The 14,457-nt window shown below is 44.4% G+C and overlaps 1 protein-coding gene across 39 annotated transcripts in view; it reads left to right on the top strand.

The window, feature by feature from the left end:
* The window catches only part of rims1a (regulating synaptic membrane exocytosis 1a), a 67,644-nt gene that overhangs the window by 906 nt on the left and 52,281 nt on the right, over window positions 1-14,457 (top strand). For all 39 annotated transcript variants that reach the window (XM_078103939.1, XM_078103940.1, XM_078103941.1 and 36 more), the window contains exon 2: window positions 3,780-3,854. In XM_078103939.1, the coding sequence (XP_077960065.1) occupies window positions 3,780-3,854 (75 nt within the window). The remainder of the gene's footprint in view (window positions 1-3,779; window positions 3,855-14,457) is intronic.

Raw genomic sequence — 14,457 nt, forward strand, 5'->3', positions numbered from 1 at the left:
ACTGAAGGCTTTGAGGGTGCAGTGGAAGTAGTAGAACCCTCCCTGTTGCCTTTTATCTGTACAGCATCCAATCTCAACAGCTGCTGTCTTCAGCTCCTGGGGTGCGGTTGAGCCTTTTTCTCAGCCGTATGCGCTGTATGTAGGCCAGTGCTCTTGCAGGAGAGCAATCGCACAGGCTGTTATAGAACTAGTAGGCCTATAAGGGGGAGGAGGGGTGTGCTGTGTGTGTAATGTCATTTTGCATCAGGAGTGACTTATATCCACGGTGTGCATCCTCCTCCATACATGCATGCAAAGAGACCTCCTACAGATTTTATTTGTCACCTCCGAATCAGTTGCAAAAACGGACCCAGATCCGGCCGCCCCCGCTTCCTTTCAGGATCCAGAGAAGTCGATGCGTTCCCTTTCGTTTTCTGCATTGGAGCAGCACGTGCAGACGGGGCAGATAGAAAGATGTAGACCGAACCCACCTAAGCGAGGCGCTCCTCTAGCTTTTTTACGTCCCTGTTCTATTTTAAGCCTCCGTGTGTGCCGGACTGATAGCCCAGCGCTGGAAACAGGAAGATCGATTCATTGCATCTAAAAGAAGGAAATGTCCAACACATGAGCTCCCGCTCTAAGTGGCTATGCATCATTTTCAGCAGCGAGGCCGTGGATTGACTCATATATCGCACTGTAAGGGCTGCAAAAATAAAGGCAGTCCGTCAGCACATGCATCTCATAACCTATATTGGCTTCTGTGTCGTCCGCCCCCCCGCTCCCTCTCATCCCTGTTTGGATGGAGATTGCCATGGCAAAGTGGTGTGCGTGTGCGTGTCTTTACGATCTGCACTGCACTGGTTGACTAATACATGCATGGTGAGTGTACTAGCAGTGGGGCCGTGTGGGTTGTAATGCAGAGAGGCAGAGAAAGCTCTGCTCTTACGCTCACCATCAGCTGTTAAAGCATGCAGGATCACAGCGCATGTGTGCACACAACGCCCCGTTGGTGTACGGCCACAGCGCCAATGATAGACTGGTGAATTGAGGCGTCCCGACTGTAATCATCATGAGGTAAAGTGGCGTGTGATTTTCACAAAGACAGATGGATAAACTGTAAATGACCTCCCTTCATTTTAAAGGCCTTAAATCCCAGTTACATAAATGGAAAGTAGAGGACCAGAGTACAGTGAAGCTCGTCCCTACAGCCACATAACGAAGCATTAATGAGTAGCGTTCCCTCACTGCATTAGAGAGATAAGAGTTCCCCTGAAAGATGTGGGCATATTTATTCATACAACCAAGCATATGTGATCAAACAGGTCACTGCACTGAACTGATGCATTTTTGGCCCTGCAACTGGAAACTCAGTGGATGTACGTTTTTGCATCACATTGCAATTTGGTAAAAATAGTGCAATGTAATTGTGTAATATATAATAATGTAATGTGGATTTTCTTTATAAATGACTGATTTTGGCGCTTTGACCACCAGAACTCGAGCGCTACCTGGTTCCACCATGTGGGAGAGAAGGTTGAAATAAATACAACCTGAATCACCAAAACTAGGAAGCTCATCCAAAAGAATCAAAACTGTCAAACAGTTAAGGGAAAAATTTTTCGATTATGGATGTCCCTTTATTTTTAATATCAACATTTCTTTCTGGAATGAATCAGGAATTCAGGAATCAGGAAAATGTATTGCCAAAGTATGTTGGACATCTACAAGGAATTTGACACGCGGGTGATGCATAAACAAGCGCAAATAAACACAGTGCTAAAAATATAATTTAGAATCAAATATACAATAAAATAAAGAAGAATATAAAATAGAAGAATATGAAATAAAACAAATAAATAAACTAACGGGCACAAACACAAACCACACTCTACACAAGTGTACTGTGAGTGTATGTGATAGTACACATTTACAGCCGTAGCAAAGGCTCAAGTTTATTTGGGCGTCTGCTGCTTGCATCTGTTGTGTCCTCAACTAGATGAGCAAGACGTGCTCCTTCCTGCAGGGGACATGCTGAGGCGTGATCTATACGAAACGCTAAATCATGATTCAATAAAATCAATAGTGTGAACTTTATGTATGTGGACAAACTCCAGACAGCTGAGAAACATCTCAAAAAATCAAACAAATTCAAGAGTTGAATCTCTGCGAATAAATAAACCAGAACTTTAGGGACCCGAAGAAAGTTTTGGCACATTAGCTGTTTGGGACTTTGGAACTAATATTATTTCCAATACCTCTGTGTAGGAAATCTAATGATGCAGTAGGGATGAAATATTGACACACTTGCATTGGTATGTTTCCCGATACCGTATCAATTTACCAAAATAACATAGATTTTAGCACACAATGGCTCAGGTTGCACCTAAAAGAAAGAGCTGCTCTCCCGGATGTTACGCGGACGGTAATAAATGCAGATCCTGCTGTTCAAGTTGAATATTTACAAACCTTTTTTATGCATATGTTGCCGTGCCCCTTTAACTATAACAGTTTTGAGGGGAAGTTGAAACGCTGAAGGAAGTGCCAAAAAAGATTGTATGCGGTTCTGCACAAGCAGGTCAGTTTTGGTGCTGACAGCTCTCGAATCACATGGATTTTAATGTCACAGATAACGATATTGTAAACAAAGATTAAGCCACTTGAGTGATTTTTTACTACATTTTCCCACACCCTTATGCTCCCATTCATTTTCCCACAATATGAAAATGGATTAGCAAATTTAGCAAAAAGGTGCTGACATTTGTGTATGCCATCGTCAGCATTTCCTTTGTTATTTGGCGTTATCCGTGTGAGCTCATTGACTTTTCCAATCAATCTGCATATCAAGTGGATGGAAACCAACGGACGAGTGAAACTCTGCAGCAAGATTAGGAATTAAAAAATTGTGGGATACTTAGATGATATCAGAAAAACACATGAGCTACTGGCCTTTGTCCTTTTTTTAAGTAGTTATCAGACACCAAACCAGTTATATGTAAGTCTAAACTAACTTAAAAAATGACATAACATAAGGAACACGTCTCATAACTTTTAACCGTTTAATCCGAAGACGTCACTTTTACCATATTTGCTATTTTGCGTGGTCAGAATCCATGAGGAACAAAGACATTTCAACTTTTCCTTAAGTGCAGAGTGTGTCTCATAATGAGAGGGGTTCTCACAGTGTTGGCGATGAAAAAGACATATTTGTTTTAGACAGCGGGGGCGTTGCCGAGGATTTCTCTCCTGAGTTCCCTCCGTGTTCTATCTGATCACGCTCATGTTTATGGATGAGGGAGTTTCCAATCCCACTGTGAATGTGTCAATTGACGTATCGAAAGCCTGTCGTTTTTTTGTCTCAGGTCTGTCGGTGATGCCTAAATGTGCCCGCGACATCTCAGCGACCGTCTAAATAAGCGCTTCAGTTTTTATTCTTTGTCATTTTCTCGTCTGTCCGCTTTGGATGAGCGAGTATAACGGCTCTCAAACTCGGGCAATGCAAAATAGCTGAACTGAGCTGTGGTGCTTTTAAATCATGACACGCTACAATTCATTAACAATTCACTGTTCAGAGCCAACAAGAGCCTTATTGCCCAAGATATGGATATGAATATTGACATTTGAAGCTCATAAGGAAGCTTAGGCTATTCAAACTTAAACCCAGAGCTAACTGGGCAGTCTGGACCGACTAGTCTGGCTCATATTCAGCTATTTTGAATATCTATTAACATGAAAGAGACAGAAAGTCAGTGTCATACTGTTCAAAAACAAAGAGTCTTTAATATTTTCTGCGTGTTTTTCAGAGAAGAGAAGCCTATCCAAGCAAGAACGGTGAATCTGGTTGGGCAGAAGAAACCTCAGCAGCAAAATGACGTTCGGTGAGTGGCAACAGGCAATTTTGTCAACCGGCAACATTGTATGACACACCTTTTCTGAAACTCTTTGTGTAAGCGCCGGTCTCCTTTAGCCCGTCTGCCGAAAAAGCCTGGACTGTTCAGCTTGGCTTACGATGAAAATACGGCGCGTTACCCCCACAGACTGTATGTGAGAAGGGCACGTAGTCATCGTAACGTCACCCATTGGTTGGTGGACAGCAAGTTTGGCCATTTAGCCATCACTGTCTTGAATTGCGACCTTCGCCATCTTGTCTACTGTTTACAGTACAGTACAGAGTTTCCTGATGGTTATCAAGGAGAATGCAACTTTTGATGCACTTCCTCATCGGGCTCAGCCAGCGGCACTGGAGGTCGCCACAAGGCTGCTTTGGATGAGCGTCACACAGGACGGCTTGTTCACATGTTTGCATCAGGATCACATGTTTTCTCATCCAGGTTGTGCTTGTTTCATATTTTGTAGATCGATAGGCCCCGTAGATAACCCCCGAAAAAATCCCCGGACAAGTCCCCTTTTAGCTGACGTAAAGGGGTTAATGTCTGCTTTTAGTTTCACCTTAAATTTCACTGGTGGCCTGAAACAACCTCCAGTCAGCTCTGTCCTTCTCTTCCTCTGCTTCACATTCATGTTTTTGTAGTGAAACGTATGTCACACCTCGGAGGAGTCAACAGCATGAAAGACAGATCCATGCTCTGGTACCTGTCCTCCATTATTATGGAATCTGTGGTACACTCTTAAGGTTAATATTGCTGAGTGATTTAATATCCTACACACAAGCCCAGTCGCCGTGCGCCATCTATCACACGCAAACTACATGGCTTCCGCCGCAAAGACGGACATGGCTAGCGTGATAATTCCAGTCCGGATCCGGTTGAGTCATTAAAGATCAGCTAATGTTTTTGTCCTGCGTAGAAGCGTCTCCGGCTGGACTGCATGCTGTGGGTGTCTCACGGTCCCGCTCATGTCTCCTGCCAAGCAGCTCGTCTGCAGGAATGACTTTACACCATGTGTGTGCTCGTGTGCTCCTCGCTTGCACGTGGACTTTCACACGAGCTCGGGAAAACGGTTGGACGATGAATCGCATCGTGATATTTGATAAGTTTGACCAACATACTAAATAAACAAGCAGCTCTATTTTCCCAAAGTAAAGCCCCGTAATCAGCCGTCAGAGCTAACCACTACATTATAGGTTTTTTTATGTCTCTAGTGCTGCACAGTATGAGGGACTATATCATTTTACTAAGGCTATGCAAGAGGGGGAGCTGTTGGAGCCTTTTCAGGATGTGGATGGGGACCAGTTGAGTCATAAGTTATAAACTGTGGTTCGGTTGAGTGAAGCCAATGTGAACTCAGTTGACCCGCACATCCTAATCTAGACCAGCAATATGATGTGTGTTTGTGTGTGATGTGGCTGTCAGGTGACATTGTGCCACAAGTCTCCACGGCGTGAAGACCATCACGCACGTACCGGTGTAAATATGACATGCAAACGAAATATATGAGACTCGTCGATTCGGTGCATCTGCCTCTGTTGGATCACAATGCAATTGATCCCCAGATCCTGCCACACTGGGAACACATCTTTATTCATAGCTGCTGAGATTGTACTGTAGTATGTTATGCTATTTCACATACAAAAAAAACGTCCTTTTTCCTAACACTGCCTTGAATTTCAGTACCCTTTCTCCCGCTAATATACTTTACAAAGTCTTCAAAATAAGCTCAGTGGTGCCCACTTTTTCACTTTCATCTTCCTCCAAACTTGCAAACCGGGGAGCGCTTCCATCCCTTTTGCTAACTAACGTCATACTGAGAATGCAGGCGGTCAAAGGTCATCTTACACTAAAACAACGCCTCCCATCTCGTCTCCAATTAGTGAGGATTGGATGCTTGGTTGGTCAGGAGCCATTCTTAGTACAGACTTGAATTGCAAATGATATTCGAAACACTCCTTGATGTCATATGAGCATCTCCCTCTTTGCTGGCTTTTTTTTTTGCGCGTCAAAATGCAAGTTTCTGCTCATTTCTGTTTGCTGTGACCTCTGCAGGCAGTAGTGTTATTTCTTCTTTTTCTGCCGCACAACGATAAAAGGATAAAACTTGTTTATGTTATTTCTCTGTGCATTGTATGTGTGTGTGTGCGTGTGTGTGTGTTGTTGGATCAGAGAATGAGGTGGGATTACAGAGTAAATCAGCTGGAGCACATCTGCTTCTCGGAGGAATCCCACAATATGGCCCCCTTTTTAAAACATTCTACAGTCTGTGCCTCTCCGGTCAGTATTCCCCCACATGGCTCACCAGACGTTACAGTCTGGCCATTGCAGTAGGACCGAGATGACCTCAGGTTTTATCTCTCGCTTCAATACTTACCAACGATAATGAGATATGAAATTGGAATCTACAATAACAGCTGCATTTATCAAGCCAGCGTACACTGCAAACGAGATGCTGCAGGAAAGGCTGCATTAGACATGCAACAGAATATGGCCGACCGGGCCCCTCCTGGCGTCTGAAGCTACCCTGCAATGCATCCTGGTAGATGTAGGCCATGCTGGCGCAGCTCTGTGAGTCGGAGAACTTTCTGGCTTACGGCGCGCGCGGAGGAATTTGTATTGCCTCAATCAACCACGTTAGCCATAAACACTGACTTGACATCCACATAAACAGTGGTGAATTTTCCACCTTTACTCGTTTCAAGTAGCTAGAAAGGGAAAGCCTGGACGGCGCGCTGTTTATCAAGGCATAATGTTTATTAGTTATTCAGTCTCGGTCTGCTGTGGCCAGACGCTCGTCAGGCTGATCGGCTCGGTGGAGACGGGTCGGACTTGTGGTGACGGAGCTGCTGGCCGTCACAAAGCGCTGTGAGAGAGAACGGCTTGTTCTGAACGGCTTGTTCTGAACTTGACCACAGTGTCTTCTTGAGTCCATCTCTTGGGTGACTTTGAACTTTTAAGAAGCCCCGGAGCTGCAGACCTTTCAGAGTCTGTTGGAGAACAATCCTTCGGCTGTAGTTAATCGCCACATGCAACAGCGTGTGTCATTAGCGACTCTGTGTTGAATGAATGCATTTTAAATGTAATTATTTTTTTCTCCATGTTATTTACTCTTGCAAGTTCTCTTTGAAGTTCACCAGTGAGAGTTCTTCAGAATCCATTAGCAAATATTGGTGGTTACAAAATATAACTTTGGGATGATTAGGACAGCTTAGCATGTCTGCACATTCTTCACAGGCAACACGGATGTAAGGCGAGGTGAGCATGTTCACAATCCACACCGCTGAATGCGGTCGGTGCGTGGCGTCCCCGGAAAGCCGGGAACCATGGTGACGGCCCAGCAGCCCCGTAGAAACCTCTGTGACCCCCCTGGGATCGACGAGGAGTCACTTCCTCCCTTCCTTCAGGGATTGGCTGTTAGCCTGGTCTTCCCATGAGTCTCTGCTCCAGCGGGGACCCCCGGGGCCGGTGGATTGACACACTCTCACTTGCATTTCTGCACGCTTGAGAGAGTTCCACCTTTACTTGATTAGAATTGTTTCATTTGTTTTTATTTTCAAATCTGGGTCTTTTGCACTGAGAATTTTATGCAGTGTAGAGAATAGATGGGGAGGATTTACACATCAGTGATTTTTGTCATATTTTTGAAAGAAAAAATACATCCAATAGCAGTAAAGAACATGGTATACATTAAGATAATTTGTGCAATTTGGGAACGAGGCGAAATTGTGTTTTGTCTTTCGCATTACTTTTTATTGAGAACTGGAAGTTGCCGTCTCCCCTCACATTATACTGTCCAAAACCAGTAGTTTTGCTCCCCGAAGCTAACCGAGTTCCTTCTGGAGACGAAGGTTTATTTTGAAAAGGCCGTAATAATCATGCAACGAGCGGAAAATTGGCACGTATTGCTTGTCTTTGTGGGAAAATGCAGGACAAATGAGGAGTAAATTGTACAGTACACACTTATGTTTGAGGATACAGTGACCGGTAAAACACTGCTCCTATCACCCGAGTCAGATGAGGTGCTGCCGCAACCAGAGCTAATATAATAGTCTGGATGCTAAATGTCACAACCCCTAAATACCAAGGAGAGATAAAATGAAGACATCGATAGATCACAGATAGATTGTTGTTTTTTCTTGCAGAGTGGCCTGAGCTCTGGATATGTGTGGGTACATTGCAACGTGTGAATACACACTACGTGTGATTGTTTCTGTCGAGGAGTATTCGGGTATTTGTGCGTGTACATGCTGTGTGTGTCCGTGTGGATAGACGCTGTGTATGTGTGTGTGTGTGTGTGTGTTTGTGCTGCCGGGCTGTGTATGGCGTTGCCAGGCCATATGGAGCGCTGTCTGGGGAGCACACTACCCACTTAGCTCTGCTGTTGGCTCTGGTGCTCTCTCCATCTGTCCCTCTCTCTCTCTCTTTCCCTTCCTCTGCGTTTTATCTTTTGGTCCATCTATCTATATTTCTTTTATATCTCAGAACTAGCTCTCGTCTTAGTTTCTTTCTCTCTCTTCAGTCCTCTAACGCATCTCTTAAATCAGATCCAAATATATTCTTCCTGAGCTATTGGTCCGATTACAAGTGTGTGTCTTTGTGTTTGTATGTTCCCGTGCGCACTCCAATAAATCAAGTGTGCGTGACAGAGCTAAGTGGGTTCTCAAGCACTCCTCTTTACCCATTTCTTTCCATTTGATGGTGATTGCTATCATACCGCGCTGCTGAAAATCCCCTCCGGTGCCAATGGCGACAGGGTTTGGAGCTTGAACCAACGACGACGAGAGGTGGCGAGATGCCTCCTTAGAGGTTTTGGCCATTGCCATTTTGGCCTTTTGCAACCCGTGAAAGGAAGTGACCGTATTTGTAATAAGGAGAAGTGATGTAAAGACGTTGAATATGGTGCTGGTAGTGACCTGTCAATTACAAGTCAGCCACAGGGCCCATAGTTATCTGATGAACTGTGGACGTTCATTGCGACAGCTGAAGCAGTAATAAATCAACTGAGAAGTTGATTTGTAATTCTGACCAATCTTGACAACGTTTTGCAAATGGATGAGTCGCGCCTTCATAACCATTAGAGAGAATGCTGAAGGTTATTTGACATCTGTCATACCCTGCGCCTTGCCGCGGGTCTCCATGGAACTGCGATGCCGTCGGGCGACGCATAGGTCCATCACGGGCTTCCACGGGTCCGTCATGCGTGCAGCAGCAAAAGCTGCGCTCATTGCCTTTTAACTGCATGGTGGACCTTATATTAAACTCTTATGAGAAGCACTACGTTCTACCCCAAGAAGGTCCGATGTGAACTACAAACGTCACGACAAACTGGCTTTGACTTTCAGGATTTAGTACAGAAATGGATCTCGCTTTTTGCATTTTCGCCTCAGCGTCATGATGAAGAATGTGTCTCCCGTTGGAGAGACAGAGACATCAGTTACTGAGATTCACACATTTCCTGATAGCGAGCAGCGTTTCAAAGAAAGAATGAGCGGAACAACTCCAAAGAAGGAGCGAGGACGAGGGGTGAGGCACATCCAAACGAAGAGGAAGAGGAAGGGGGAGGTGACGAGGGTGGAGGAGGGAATGAGGAGGCAGGAGAAAAGTACAGGAGACGCACAGGAGGGAGTTAGTTTTGTGAGCTACATTTTCAAGGCATCACATTCACTTGTACTCCATTAATTCACAACTGTCAGCTGCGGCATGAGTCATCACTTTTTTGTCTCTGTTGGGAGCCCCACCCCCCCAAAAAAAACGATCTGCTCTTTTTAGGATACATTATAACCAAAACTATCATCCACCAGAAATACAAATTAAAAAAAGAAGGAAAAAAATCCTTTATTAGAGCAATCGCTGTGGGTCTCCTCACCAATAAGATGTAAATACCATCCAAAAAGAGCAGGGGAATAACAGAGTGTCATATAAGGAAAGGATGGGAGGATGGGAGGAGGGATGGGGGAGTTGAGAGCACATCCGAGCTGCTCAGCATGGAGAGTTCTCTGGCGGAAGTGAGGGTGAGGGGAAGGGACGGGACGGGGGAGGAACAACAGAGCTTGGCACAGACAGAGACAAGTAGAGGGCGAGAGATTCTCCGTGTCTCTGCTGCCATATGCTGAGCCGGCAGGACACAGAAACACACACAATATATGCGCTGAAAAGGCTAATTTTATTGTAGAAACTAATCACATCCATCGTAATCTTCATGCATAGGGCTTTCTGTTTTGAGCAGAATGTTTTTTCATGGGTTGAATGTTTCTAATACTGGCCACAATTCAGGCCAGTTTTATAATCCTCGAAAGGTGATAAACTCCTTTTCTGCAAAATAATAAAATAATAATACGGTGTTAGTGAATGTAGGTGGATCTCCTTTGCATGCAAACAAGTATTTTTCTATGCGCACACACACACACACTCAATTGCTGCCGACTGGAAACCCATTTCTAATTCTGGCATGCATTTACCTTCCATTCAATTTCACAAATAGCATGAGAGGGAGGAAACTTTTTAATACTGGTCTATTATAGGACACAAAATGAGTTCAATCAATCTTGTAAATGTCTCCTCTACAGTAGACGCCCAAGCGTGTGTGTGTGTGTGTGTGTGTGTGTGTGTGTGTGAGGGGGGACTAGATTAAAAGACAGGACCAGGGAGGTAAAGAGGATAGAGGATGCTTATGGGGAGACAGTTTTAAGAGAGCAAGTTGGAGCTAATAAAAACTTCTCAAGGTCTTCACTTAAAGCCTCTCTCAACCGAACTGAGCAACACGGGTCCGGGGTTAATTTAAAAAATAAGTGCTCGGAGAACAAATGGGAACAAGACGGAGTGCTTCATTTCTAAATGGCCACGAGGTGATTTTACTCTGACACTGACTCATTGTTGTTTGATTTATGTCGGCCTGCCATTTGAATATCGATTCAGGAACCAGGAGGAGTGACTCACACTCGGCCTGAGTCACTACGCGGGAAAGAGTCGAAGTTGGCTCGCGAACCCCCATCCGGATGCCCTCCTGGCTGTATGAAAGGCCGGAGACCGGGGGGAAGGTATGGAGCCAACGTTTGGCTTAGCAGCAGTAATGACGCTCGAGGACTGGAGGACTCAGCTCTTTTATCTGGTGTATTTTTAGACACATCTACTTGGACGTCAAGCAGAGGGGTCCTCATCTTTTTTTGGGGAGGTGTTTTAACTGGAGCTTTATGCTTTGAGTTTGGATTCAGACCGGGAGAACGGTCCAAATCCATTTTGGGAAAGGAAGCTTTGCATGCCGAAATAACTGGGAGGTCGTTCGATGTGAGAATGAGTGGAGACGCCGTGAGGATTGTTGGTGCAAATAATGTCCTCATTAAAACTGAATAGTTGTTGAGTATCGGTTGGTTGGTTGGTTGGTTGTTCGGACGCCAGCTCGTGAAATGTGTTGATAATAACAAGGCTGGTGTATTGCTGAATTTTTTTGGTTGCCATCAATTCCCCAAGGAAAAAGACAAATCAACAATATCTAAAAACACCCATATATAGTTTCATGGGAAAATAGAACAGTGGGCCCCTGAGAGCTGTGGTTCTTAAAGCAAACACTACTCATCAGAGAATTAACAAAGATCTGAGATTTATTAGTGGCTCTCAGGGGCCCCAACTTTGATCATCTACTGAGTTAATAGTTTGTTTGGTACCCGTTTTCTCCCTGTCTTATGTTAAAACCTCCATGTTTTTCAGTAGATTGCATTCTGAACAAGACGCAGGCCGTGGTGTACGTCAGCTGACCTGACAGACTTTCTGGTCAACTTTGGTCAATTGCTTTGCCCATGGCTGTTGTCTATGGCAGCCAGAGGGTGTATTCAATTCAATTCATTTTATTTTGTATAGCCCATAATCACAAATTACAAATTTGCCTCAGAGGGCTTTACAGTCTGTACACATACAACATCCTCTGTCCCGAAACCCACCATCGGCACAGGAAAAACTCCCCAAAAAATTAAAAAACCCTTCCAAGAGGGAAAAAAGGGAAGAAACCTTAGGGAGAACGTCAGAGGAGGGATCCCACTCCCGGGATGGACAGACTACAATGAATGCCATGTGTACAGAATGAACAATGTATAATACATGCAATTCATATGACAGAAGTGATTCAAGTAATTGTGAGTAGTAAGCCAGGCGCACAGCAGGACCACTGCAGGGGCAACCACCATCAGATAGAACCACCATCCACAGAAGCCTGTGGGGAGGGAGAGCACAGAGACTTTAGGAGAGGGTAATGTTGGTTTACGAGTACAGTAATATGATTAATATCTAAAATAATAATGATGATGATGATGGCAGCAGCAGGCGTCAGCAGGGCCTCCGCAGGTGTCAGGATTAGGGTCCAGAAGGAACCACGATCTACGGAGACCTGCTAGGGGAGAAAGCACAAAAAAAACTCTGAAGCTGAATTAGTCATGTGCATTGATAAAACTTGAATTATTGTAGAACGAGAGCGTGAGAGAGGGGCTCGGTGTGTCCTAAGAAGTCCCCCGGCAGTCTAAGCCTATAGCAGCTTAACTAAGGGCTGGTCCGGGCTAACCTGAGCCAGCCCTAACTATAGGCAGAATCAAAGAGAAAAGTTTTAGATTTTACTTTAAAAGAGCTGACCGAATCTGCCCTCCGGACTGAAAGTGGAACCTGGTTCGACAAAAGAGGAGCTTGATAACTGAAGGCTCTGGCCCCCAGCCTACTTTTTAAAACCATAGGAACAACAAGTAACCCAGCATCTATGGAGCGCAGCTGCCTTGTAGGGCAATAAGGTGTTACAAGCTCTTTAAGATACGACGGTGCCTCACCAGCAAGTGCCTTGTAGGTGAGGAGAAGTACCTTAAAATCTATTCTTGATTTAACAGGGAGCCAGTGCAGAGAAGTTAATACAGGAGTGATATGATCCCTTTTCTTAGTTCTTGTTAATACACGTGCTGCAGCATTCTGAATAGACTGGAGAGGCTTAAGAGATTTACAAGAGCAGCCTGATAACAAAGAATCAGGCTGCTCTTGTCACGTCACATGTGATGCAGAAACAAATTTTTCTGCATCACTTTGAGACAGGAAGTTCCTGATTTTTGACATGTGATATGTGATGTTACGTAGATGAAAATAGGCAGTCCTTGAAGTCTTCTTTATATGCGAGTTGAAGGTCATATCCTGGTCGAAGAGAACTCCCAGATTCCGGACGGTGCTGCTGGCTACCAAAGCAATTCCATCCATAAAAACTGTATCACGTGACAGCTGGTTTCGAAGGCGCTCCGGGCCTATCAAGATAACTTCCGTTTTTTCTGAGTTTAGCATCAGGAAGTTGCCGGTCATCCAAGTTTTGATGTCTCCAAGACATTCTTGAAGTCTAACTAGCTGGTCCGTCTCTTCTGGCTTGATCGACAGATACAGTTGAGTATCGTCTGCATAACAATGGAAGTTTATGCAGTGTTTCCTGATAAGATCGGCCAAAGGAAGCATATAGAGGGTAAATAAAATCGGTCCAAGTACAGAACCTTGTGGGACTCCGTGACCAACATTGATGGACTTTGAGGATTCACCGTTTACAAGCACAAACTGGGATCAATCCGATAAGTAGGATTTAAACCAGCTAAATGCAGTTTCTTTGATACCAATTAAATGTTCTAGTCTCTGCAACAGGATACAATGGTCTATGGTATCAAATGCGGCACTGAGGTCCAGCAAGACAAGAAAAGAGATGAGTCCTTGGTCCGATGCAAGTAGAAGATCATTCGTAATTTTCACCAGTGCTGTTTCTGTACTATGATGCGCTCGAAATCCTGACTGGAAATCCTTGAACAAAGCATTGTTTTGTAGAAATTGATTTGCGACGGATTTCTCAAGGATCTTAGAGAGGAAGGGAAGATTAGCGATAGGTCTGTAGTTAGCCAACACCTCTGGAGCAAGAGTAGGTTTCTTAAGAAGAGGTTTAATTACAGCTACCTTGAAGGACTGTGGTACATGTCCTGTCAACAAAGACAGATTCATAATATCTAATAAGGATGTGCCAACTGAAGGAAAAACTTCCTTATCCAGCTTGGTCGGAATCGGATCCAAGAGACAAGTAGAAGATTTAGACTTTTGAAAATAAAGAAGTCAGTTGATCAAGGTTGATGGAAGAGAAGGCATCCAAGGAGGATCGGGGCCCACTGCTGCATCCAAGGTTCCTACATCGGAGGACAGGTCGGCACTGGTTGAAGGCAGGAGACCATCAATTCTTTCATTCTTCAATTCTTTGATAGTCTGAATCTTATCATTGAAGAAGTTCATGAAGTCGTTACTAGTGAGGTACAAAGGAATACACGGCTCGACAGAGCTGTGACTCTCTGTCAGTCTGGCTACAGTGCTGAAGAGAAACCTGGAGTTGTTTTTATTTTTCTCTATTAATGATGAGTAATAAGATGCTCTTGCGTTACGGAGAGCCTTCTTATGTTTTAAGGCTGTCTTGCCAAACTAGATCCTTCTGATTTGGTGGAACGCCATAATCGTTCAAGTTTCCGCACAGTTTGCTTTAGGTTCCGTGTTTGAGGGTTCCAAGGAGCAGACTTCCTTCTTGTTGCTATTCTTCTTTCCAGAGGAGCAATAG

The sequence above is a fragment of the Gasterosteus aculeatus genome, chromosome 6, assembly GCF_964276395.1.
Source record: "Gasterosteus aculeatus chromosome 6, fGasAcu3.hap1.1, whole genome shotgun sequence".
Lineage (NCBI taxonomy): Eukaryota > Metazoa > Chordata > Actinopteri > Perciformes > Gasterosteidae > Gasterosteus > Gasterosteus aculeatus.